The sequence below is a fragment of the Vulpes vulpes genome, chromosome 9, assembly GCF_048418805.1.
Source record: "Vulpes vulpes isolate BD-2025 chromosome 9, VulVul3, whole genome shotgun sequence".
In the NCBI taxonomy this organism is placed as follows: domain Eukaryota; kingdom Metazoa; phylum Chordata; class Mammalia; order Carnivora; family Canidae; genus Vulpes; species Vulpes vulpes.
The window spans coordinates 102881516-102892828 of NC_132788.1; the positions used below are offsets into that span (position 1 = coordinate 102881516).

Genomic DNA, 11313 nt, shown 5'->3' on the forward strand with positions numbered 1-11313 from the left:
AAGATAGCATTAGACATACCCAAAAGGACTCCTACTGGTCTCAGTAATTGAGAAAAAAGTAACAGGACCATCTTGAGATTTCCTTTTAAATTTCTACAATTTAAAATTCCAAGTGGCTACTCTCCCAAACTGTTCAATTCCTTTCTTTTGCCCAAGACCCTGGATGTTGAGATCCTACTTCCTGGAAGTTTCCAGATGTCCTTGTGGTCAGGAAGATGAAGTGATTTTTCTGTTGACAAGCTTCCTCAGGGCCCCCTTCAGATCTCTGTTCCTCAGGCTATAGATAAAGGGGTTCAGCATGGGGGTGACCGCAGTGTACATCACAGCAGAGGCTTTCTCCTTCACAGCTGTGCGCACAGAGGAAGGACACAAATAGACCCCAATGGTGGTCCCATAGAAGAGAGCAACCACAGACAGATGAGAGCTGCAGGTGGAAAAGGCTTTCTTCCTTCCGCCTGCAGAAGGGACCTTCATGATGGCCACAATGATGCGAGCATAGGAGGCCAGGATGCAGATGAATGGCGTGGCTATCACCATCCCAGCCACAATGAGCACAAAGATCTTGTTCACAGATGTATCAGTGCAAGAAAGCCTGAGAAGAGGAGTGAGGTCACAGAAGTAATGGGGCAACTCATTGCTCCCACAGAAAACCAGACGGGCCATCAAGAGGATATGAGTGAGGGAGATGAAGCAGGAAAATACCCATGGACCACCAGCCAGCAGGCCACAGAGGCGTGGGCTCATGATGGTGGTGTAGTGTAAGGGATGACATATAGCCACAAACCGGTCATAAGCCATCACAGCAATTAAGACACTGTCCATAATGCCAAAGAAATGGAAAAAGTACATCTGGGTCAGGCAACAGGCATAGGAGATTGACTTGCTCCTGATTTGGATGTTCACTAGCATCTTGGGGACTGTATCAGTGGCCAGACAGAAATCAACCAAGGAGAGATTGGCCAGGAAGAAGTACATGGGAGTGTGGAGGTAGGAGTCTGAGCTGATGGCCAGGATGATGAGCAGATTCCCCACTACTGTGACCACATACATGCAGAGAAACAGAGCAAAGAGGAGGGTCTCCTGCTCTGGATTTTCTGAAAGCCCCAGGAGGATGAATTCGGATGCGCTAGTTTGGTTCCTTGGTTCCATGGGTAATATTCCTCTGGAAGTATTGAAAGGGTGACATTACATGAATGTTGCAGAGATGATTCTGGAAGATCAGATGAGATTACAACCAATTTCCCAACCAGACTAAGTGTAACACCTGTTTATATATGGATTACATCTTGAACTATTCATGACATGTTTACAGCAACTCATATGTCAAGGTTTGGTAGTAGGACTCTCCATGAATATTCCCATTTCAAAAAAATACTGAGATTACCATGCATGAAAACTTACTGAAAAAACTAAGGGATTTACTTCAGGATAAAACAAATCGAGTTAAAAATAAGTAATATCCAGGAAGCAATGAACTGCCAAGTAACTTGTTTCTATGTAGAAAAAAAATAAAATGTTGAGTTTTAAAATAATAATAATAGAAGGAAGAAGGAGGAGGAGAAGGAGGAGAAGAAGGTGCATTAAGATACTAGGGAACAGTTATCATACTACAAGAAGAGGAATTAGAATAAGGGTTGAAAGGTCCTTGAATTGAGTTACAGGAGAATAGAAATAATGAGTATTTTGGACATGACTTAAGTTTAGGTATAATCACTAAAATAATGAATATAGAATTTATAGCTTGTAAATTATAGTAGAGATGTAACAAAACTAAAGAGATTTTGGTCACACCACTTTAAGTCAAGAAAAGAAATATAAAGAAGCGAAATAAAATCACAAAATATATGGCTAATTACACCAAATGTTTAAATGATTTTAATCTTTAAAAACAGATATTCTCAGATTGGACAAAGGAACAAAATTCTATTATCTCATGTGTGCAAGAGATACATCTAAACAGTAATGATATAGAGAAGTTTGACCATAAGGAAATAATAAAGGTATATCAAGAAATACTAACCACGAGGGCAGTCCGGGTGGTGGTTCAGCGCCACCTTCAGCTCAGGGCCTGATTCTGGAGACCCAGGATCAAGTCCGGAGTCAGGCTCCCTGCCTGGAGCCTGCTTCTCCCTCTGCCTGTGTCTAGACGCCTGTGTGTGTGTGTGTGTGTGTGTGTGTGTGTGTGTCTCATGAATAAATAAATAAAATCTAAAAAAAAAAATACTAACCACGAAAAAAAAAAGAAATACTAACCAAAATGAAGATGAACAGCTTATTTTAATATATGTGCTAAAGTATTTAGTATATGTGCCTGCTGAAGCAAGCAGGAAGACAGAGAGCTTGTTGAGGCATTTAAAGGCATAAGAAAAGTCATTATCATAATAAAATGAAAACTCACCAGAAAAAGAAAAAAAAACAGGTACTAATATACATTTAATGGCACAGGCTTATAAAAATGTATAAAGAAAAAAACTAACAGAACTGTAAGAAAAAAATCATAAACCACATCATATTAGGAGATTTTATCATATCTTTTTTCAGTAGCTGAGAGACCAGGAGCAAGCAGGGCAAAATTTCAGCAAAGGTATAGAAAATATAAGTAACACAATGAACCAGCTTGATTTGAGCATTATGTGAAACAAATAAATGACTCAGTAAAATTGCAGAATATGAAATCAATACACAAAAATCAGTTGCGGGGATCCCTGGGTGGCACAGCGGTTTAGCGCCTGCCTTTGGCCCAGGGCACGATCCTGGAGACCCGGGATCGAATCCCACATCGGGCTCCCGGTGCATGGAGCCTGCTTCTCCCTCTACCTGTGTCTCTGCCTCTCCCTCTCTCTCTGTGTGACTATCATAAATAAATAAAAATTTTAAAAAAATCAGTTGCGTTTCTATACACTAACAATGAACTATCTGAAGAAGAAACAAATAAAACAATTCCATGTATAATAGCATCCAAAACAATAAAACACTTAGGAATAAATTAAACCAAAAAGGTAAAGGGTCTATATACAAAAAACTAAAACACTGATGAAGGAAATTGAAGAAGACACAAATAAAAAAAAAAAAAAAAGAAGACACAAATAAGTGGAAAGATATCCTGTGTTATACCAATTAGAATAATTAATATGGTGAAAAATGTGTGTTCTATTCAAAGTGATCTACAGATTCAACGCAATGACTATCAAAATTCCAATGGCATTTTTTGCAGAAATAGAGGGCACAATCTTAAAATTTGCATGGAACCATAAAAGATCCCCAAAAGCCAAAGCAATCTTGAGAAAGAACAAAGCTGAAGGCATCACATTTCCTGATTTCAACTACGTTACAGAGCTCTAGAAATCAAACAGTGTGGCACTGGCATAAAAACACATAGATCTGTGGAACAGAATAGAAAGCCAAGAAATAAAACCATGCAAAAACAGTAAACTAATCTTTTACAAGGGTGCCTAGAACACACAATAGAGAAAGGCTAGTCTCTTTAATAAATGGTGTTGGGGGAACTGAATATTTACATTGAAAAGGATGAAAGTGGACTTCTTATACCACTCACAAAAAGTAACTCAAAGTGCATTAAAGACCTTAAGATATGAATTCATAAAACGAGGAAAGAACATGGGAAAAGCCTCTTGACATCAGTTTTGGCAATGATTTTTTATTTTTATGTGACATCAAAAGCAGAGGGAAGAAAAACAAAAAGAAACTCAACTGGGACTGCAGGAAACTGAAAGATTTCTGCACAGCAAAAGAAACAATCGACAAAGACAAAAGGCAACCTACAGAATGGGAGAAAATATTTGCAAGCCATTGATGATGGGGGATATCTGATGGGGGTTATATCCAAAATATATAAGGAACTTATACCACCCAATAACAAAAATGCAAATAATCTGATTAAAAATGGGCAAAGTACCTGAACAGACATTTCTCTAAAGAGATACGAAAGGCCACAAGGTACGTGAAAAGGTGTTCATCATCAAGGAAACACAAATAAAAATCACAATGAGATATCATCTCACGACTTTTAGATGTCTTTTACCATAAAGACAATATATAACAACTGTTGGTGATGATATGGAGAAAAGGGAATCCTTGTGCAGTCTTTGTGGAAGTATAAACTGGTACAGCCACTGTGGAAAGTGTGGGGGTTCCTCAAAATGTTAGACTAGAACTACCATATGATCCAGCAATCCCTCTTCTGGGTATGTATTTGAAGGAAACCAAGTCAGCATCTCAAATGGATATCTGCTCTCCCACGTTCATTACAGCATTATTCACAATAGCCAAGGTATGGAAACAAGCTAAGTGTTCATCAATGGGGAAATGGATAGAGAAGCTGTGGGATATATGTAAAATTCAGTCATGAGACAGAAGGAAATCTTGTCATTTGTGACAACATGGATGAACCCAGAGGAAGTTATGCTAAGTGAAATATTCCAGGCAGAGGAAGACAAATATTATTTGACCTCTCTTATATATGGAATTTTTTAAAAAGTCAAACTCAGAAATATACAGTAGAATGGTGGTTCCAGGGGCTTGGGGAAATGGGGAGATGCTGGTGAAAGGGTATAGCTTGCAGTTCTAAGATGGATAAGATTTGGGGATCTAATGAGCAAAGAGTTACTAATACTCTATTGTATACTTGAAATGTGCTGAGAGAATAGATCTTAAATATTCTCACTTTGGCTCTCTTTTACTTAACAATTTTGGTCCTGTGATCTTTTGGAGATTCTGCTAAACTATAGGCCTGCCCTCTCCACCCCAACCCCCAGAAAATATATGCCTTGACATTACTTTGCACACCATTTCAAGGTGTTCATGCAATATCCTAAACTCCACATTAAGATCCACCTTTAAAAGCTTTCTCTGTAGAGGTCTGCTAGTTTTCAGAGGTGATTCTCAGACTTAAAATTCCAGACTTCCAACACCTAGACCTGAATTACTACCTGCAAACCCAATATTTCCACCTGGAAAATTTTTATGAATACAATGTGGAATGATAATTGGATCCAGATAGACCAGAATTAAAACCCGAGCTTACTAATCTAGTGAATATTGACGCCTCTAAACTTCATTTTCTGCATTTTTATACTGGGAGAAATAACACCCACCTCTGAGTTTTCTTAGAAGCTGAAGCAAGGCAGCATGTGGAAAGTGACCCATATAGTGCTCAGCATCACAGCACGGCCTCAGCCAACATGAGGCAGCATCACCTCAGATGTTAGGGAAGGACTTTGAAAAAAGAAACATTTGGATATGATTCATGAGCTCACCACATACTAGCTAAGTTACCCTGAGTAGATTGCCTAACCACTAAAACCTCACTTTCTTCAAAAGGGAATGATGATAATAGTATACAATGGATAGGGTTTTCTTGAGGATCAAATGATACATATATATATAATTATCTACAGTGTCTGACACGTAATAAAATGGTTATAACAAGCAGTGATATCCTTCTCTTTTTTTTTGTCTTGCATGGCAACTTCATTATATACAAAATAAAGTCTAATTTCTTCTAGACCCTCTCTTTCTGTGAATGAAATCACTATCCTTCTAGATAACTATGACCGAAACATTTCTTCCACTGCCAAAGCCAATCCATTAGTGAGTTGCTACATCTTCCAGAAGTTGAACATTCTATTCTTCTACTCCTTTTCCATCTACCTCCTCCTGCCATCACTTGAGAGAAAATCAAGGCTCCCATTACTTCTGGCTTGCCACATCCTAGTTCTTAATTAGTCTTTTTTTTTTTTTCAGGTGAATCTGGAGTAAGTATATCGATTTTTATTTATAAAAAATGAATATGAAATATTTAGTTTTTATGCATCCATTCTCCTTCCTCCAAACCATCCTGAAATCACTGCCAGATTAATCCTTATGAAGCATACCCCTAACTGTGTCACTTTCATTCACTTTCCCAATCATCCAGCCATTTACATTTATTCCATAAATAATTAACGATGGTTGCCATATACCAGGATTTGTGGGGACATGGCCATGAAGCGACACAGACCCTGTCCTCCAGACACTTGAGAGCAGGGATTCTATATCTTTGCTCATTTTTATAGCCAGCACCTTATCCAGGTATAAAAGGCATAAACACAATCTTTAAATATGTGCATGAATAAATAATGATTCTCTTTTATATTGAGTGCCTCCTATAACACAAGATACTGCTCTAAGTTCTTTGCCAATTTGCTACCCACAACAACCTACTGAGCTTGGTTCTGTTTCACATACAAGGAAATGGAGACACAAGGAGATTAATAAAATCAAATGGTGCTTCACAGACAGCAGGTGGCAGAACTAAATCAAGTCATCTGAATCTAGAGCCTATACTCTTAATCTCTATAATTTCAAGAATCTGGAGCGAACTGATAAATTCACAGTTTAATAAAGGAAACAGACTCAAGAGGCATTTATCAAATTATGGGGAAATGGGCGTAATAGAAAATTATCCTGAGAATTATAAGAGTTCTCAGAAAGCACAGCTGAATCAGGCAGTGATTCTTAGAAAGTCTGCCATCTATGCAAGAGACCATGAATCACTATTGTCCACTGAACAAAATCCAAATGTTTACCTTCACATGAAAAAAATCTTCTGATTCTATTGCAAATCCATATGCCTCACTTTTTTTCCCCACTGCCCTACTAAAATTATGTCTCACATCTGATCTGGTGGGGTGCAATATGCCAATCCCCCTCACTACCCATCCTTCCCTGTCATTTCCTGTCTCCATGCTCCCTCACATTTCATATTAATGAATTCCTGGTATGTGCCAAGCACTATAATAGACATATTACATATATGGCATGTCATCCTAACAACAAACTGCGAGGAAGGGATTATGATCCCCCTTTTACAAATGAGATGAGCAAAGCCCAAAATGGGGAAAGGACATGTAGCTCCCATAGTTACTACATGATAAGCTTCCACTGTACGTCTGCCTGAATCCAAAACTCACAGCCCTTCCACTGAGCCATGCCACCCTTCTGCATTCTCTCTTCCTGGAGTTCCTTGGCCCCCTGATCATTGTCCACTAAATTCCTACTCACTTCCTCTGTCACTCTGTTTTTCCACAACTCTTGGGAGAAGTTTATGTCTCTGGAACTGGGGGACTCACATACTTCCAATCATCTTGATGAGGCTCTACTCAAAGAAGCACAATCCCTATCTCACATGGAACCCTAGAGCTTGGTGTCCACGGTTTCTTAGCAAGGAAAGATCAGGAATTTCCAATGACGTCAGAGACTCAGTGATGGAAATAACTCAGATTTATGCTAATAAAGCCTGGCGGAAACACTTTCTTCTTTAAGATACTCAAGTGTGCTTGGAAAAGCAGGTCCAGATACAAAGATTGTGCTACATGCTTCTTGCAAAAAGAAGACTCTTTATATTTAATGTCTCCAGTTCAAAGTATTGTTTGTCTAAAGAAACATAGTTATCATCTAGCTATGAATAAAACTTCAAGAGTTTCAATGACTAATTTTTTTTAATTAGTCCAAACAACATGAAAAATGTTCATACAAAAGTTGAGTTTTGATTTAGTTTTAATAGCAGTTTAATACCTTTCTTGAATTACTGGTTTAACCTAAATTTTGAAAAAAATGTAATATGTTAATATACATACCATAATCTTCAATAACAGGAAGAACATTAATCACATTTAGATAACATTTTTATAATTAAACCTGGATATTAAAATAAGTGAAATGATTATTTTGAATCACTGTCTGTCAAGGCTCATGATTCACATTTTGGGATGGATTCTTTCTTAATCCAATACCTAACTTGATAATTTTTAAAAATTAATATTTGATCAGATAATGTAAGTCAAAATGAAGACAAACAATCCTTTAAAAGGACACATTATTTGTCCATGTAACGACAGCTCCAAAGTATTTTTGGGCAATTTGATACCTTTTATATATGAAGTATACTTAACCAGAAAACCAGAAATTTAAATTGCAAACTGATATTTTTAAGACTTCAAAATGATAAATAATTTTCAATAAAATTGGCCTCAAACTAATAAACTTAAAATCTGTAAGCAAATCAAAATTAAATATTAGTTTAACAACAAACACCAAATATTTGTTAGAAGCTATCTTTCTTCACTGGTGACTTATTTTTAATCATAAAATTTCTAGCAGATCTTAGCTTTAAAGGCCTTTAATATTTGAAATAGATGCTTAATGAGGAAATTACACTTACCTTTAGAATTACAAAAATCTCAGCTTTATAAAATGTATCTATTCATGAAGATAATTTCTCTGGTGATCAAAATGTAAAATTTAATATAGTGCTCATATATCACTGGAGTGTATATATGTTTCTGAGTTATTTTTTAAACAAAATTTATAGATTCATTAAAAAAAACTATGCTACAAATCATGGGCTTTAGAAAGGGCTTGCTAGAATCACAGCTGGATAACATTGAGTGGTTGCATGAGTGGCCATGCAGGAGTCAGGCGTGAGACCTAGATGCTAACTTGAGCCCAGCAGAATCACCCAGTTCTCTGAGAACACAGGGTCTATCCTCTTTTTCGGTTGCCTGCATTCTTCCCAATTGCTCTCAAATTCTCATTCTTGCTCCCACTCACTCTTGCTCTCCTGCTCGCTCTCACTCTCTTCTCTTATTCTCTGAGTCCAGTTACTGGACTATCTTTCCTCTTCTTGACATCAGTGAGGCATGAGTCAAACTTGGCTCAGTCTCCTCCCTGGTGATGGCCAATAAAGATGCTGGCTCTGCTTCTAGGACAGGACAAGATGATGAAGTTATATCTTGGAGATTGAAGCTGCCTCATAGAGGCATGGGTAGGTATCCACCTGGCCCAAAGAAGAAAAGCTAGGGTGGGGATGAACTGTAAGAACAGAGGGAATATTTACAATTTCTGAGCCAATAAGAAGTCAATTCCCAAGGCTCCTTGTTAGACAAATTGTCCAATTTCACTTCTATTCCCCGAATAGTTGTTTCCTACAGGGGCTGAGACATAGCTGTAGGAAGACTCTACTATTTGAGGTCTTTAGAAGACAACTTGGTGTGTGGTGAGGACATTCAACCACTGTGAGGGAATCTGAATATTTACATTGAAAAAGATGAAAGTGGACTTCTTATACCACTCACAAAAGATAACTCAAAATGCATTAAAGACTTAAATGTAAGATATGAATTCATAAAACCAGGGAAGAACATAAGGAAAGCCTAAAGACAGAGAGAGTCAGAGCACAAGTGGGGGGCAGAGAGAGAAGGAGAAGTAGACTCCCCACTGAGCAGGGAGCCCCACACGAGGCTCAATCCCAGGACCCCAAGATCATGACCTGAACCAAAGGCAGATGCTCTTAGCATAACTGCCTCTGGATAACATTCAACCACTCAATGTTATCCAGCTGTGATTCTAGCAAGCCCTTTCTAAAGCCCATGATTTGTAGCATAATCTTTTTTTAATGAATCTATAAACTTGGTGTAAGTTGGTGGTTTCCCAACAGGCTCTGCACCCTCTCCTCAGAAAAAACAAATTCTCCTAGCCTCCTAACTCTGTCTCCCCCAAGGTCAAGGGCTTCTCCTAGAGGAAGTGCTCACTCTTCTTTGAAGCTAGAGCTCCTCATCAGCTCAAGAACCAAGAAACATCTCCCTACATTCACCCAGTGAAGTCACACCAAGAAACAAAGGCTGCTTCCAGCCCCATTTACCCTCAAGAGGGTAAAGACACCATAGCTTCCTTCCACTTCTGCTAATGGAGCAAATAGGATCTCACCTGATGGGCACGCACACAGAGAAGGCGGGCTGAATGGATCTGCAGCCAGATCCTTGCTCCGGGTATTGGTCCTAGGGTGGCATTAGAGGGAGGCTCTACTTTTGCATTTTTTAGGAATTGAGTTTTATGAGGTCACTGCCAGATTATCAGGTCATGGGTCCACTCAATAAACATCCATGGAACCAACTGCTACATTAAGTGCCAGTTTTAAAAACCCTTTAATTATGGAAATCACCCAACCATAGACAAAAGTAGAGAACAGAGTACTAGACGGAGTCATATGATATGGTTTCCATACCTTGGCTATTGTGAATAATGCTGCCATGAACATGGAAGCACACATATTTCCTCAAAATTGATCTCATTTCCTTTGGATATATACCCAAAAGAAATGAAATTGCTGGATTACATAGTAGGTTTATTTTGTATTTCTTGAGGCTTTGTGCTGTTTTTCATAATGGCTGTACGAGTTTACATTTCCCACAAACAGTGTAATACTGGAGAAAGCACATATTTTTTCATTGTTTCTCTTTTTGTGAAATCTGCAGTCATTTAGATTCATTGCCTGGATACATCATTTCACGAAAGATTGCAAATGAAAGTATTCTTTCAGACTGTCTTTTAGGAGGTAGAATACTTCTACAAAAATAAACTTCCCCTCTTTAAGTCTCTGGTCAGTTTGAGGTACTATTTCTAGAAGAAAGTCAGCAAAAATGTTTGAATCTTTATATTATTTCCATTTATTTATTGGTTTTCAAAATAATTTCTCGTCTCCCTAACATTTCCCATAGGTGACAATGAATGTGGTTTTTTTTTTTCAATCATTATTCGAATCCCTGTATTTAAAAAAAAAATTTTTTAAACAACAAAAATTTATTCTCTTATACTTTTAGAAGCCAGAATTCCAAAATCCAGATTTGGGCAGGCTTAGTTCCCTCTGGAGACTGAGAAAGAATTGATTTTCTGCTTCCCTCCTAGCTTTTCCCGGCAGCAGAAGACCTTTGGCATTCTTTGGCATGGGACTGTAGAAATTCAAAATCTGCTCTCATGTTCACATGACCTTCTTCTCTGCATTTGTGTGCCTCAAAGCCATCTCTTTCTCCTTATATAAAGATGCCAGTCATTGGATTTAGTGCCCACCTTAAGATCATTTCATCTTAAAATCCTTACCTTCATTTCACCTGCAAAAACTCTAAATCTTCAGAGGGTCACAGTCTGAGGTTCTGGACAGACATGAGTTGGAAGGGAGGACAGTATTCAACCCATTAAAGTTCATTTAGAAATTGCTTCTAGGGGCACCTGGGTGGCTCAGTCAATTATGCATCTTAATGTTCCTATTTTTCAAGAGTAATTTGGCTATTTAGAGTCTTTGAAATCCATATGAACTTTATGGTAGATTTTTCTATTTATGCATAAAATGTTGTTGAAATTTGCATGGGGATTTCATGGCAAGAAATCTAATCAAGATTCATGAAACCTGACTCTTGGTTTCAGCTTACGTCATGATCTCAGGGTCATGGGATAGAGCTCCCAGCTGGACAACCTGGT

The 11313-nt window shown here is 38.0% G+C and overlaps 1 protein-coding gene across 1 annotated transcript; it reads right to left on the bottom strand.

Annotated features, from left to right (window-relative positions):
* Window positions 1–207: 207 nt before the first annotated feature.
* Window positions 208–1149, bottom strand: LOC112909635 (olfactory receptor 1M1). Its single transcript, XM_025985614.2, has one exon. The coding sequence runs from the start codon at window positions 1147–1149 to the stop codon at window positions 208–210; it is 942 nt and encodes a 313-aa protein (XP_025841399.2).
* Between the last annotated feature and the right edge of the window lie 10164 nt (window positions 1150–11313).

What these genes read in the sequence shown, in the direction of transcription:
- LOC112909635 (XM_025985614.2), bottom strand. Translation starts at nt 1,149, where the DNA reads ATGGAACCAAGGAACCAAACTAGCGCATCCGAATTCATCCTCCTGGGG.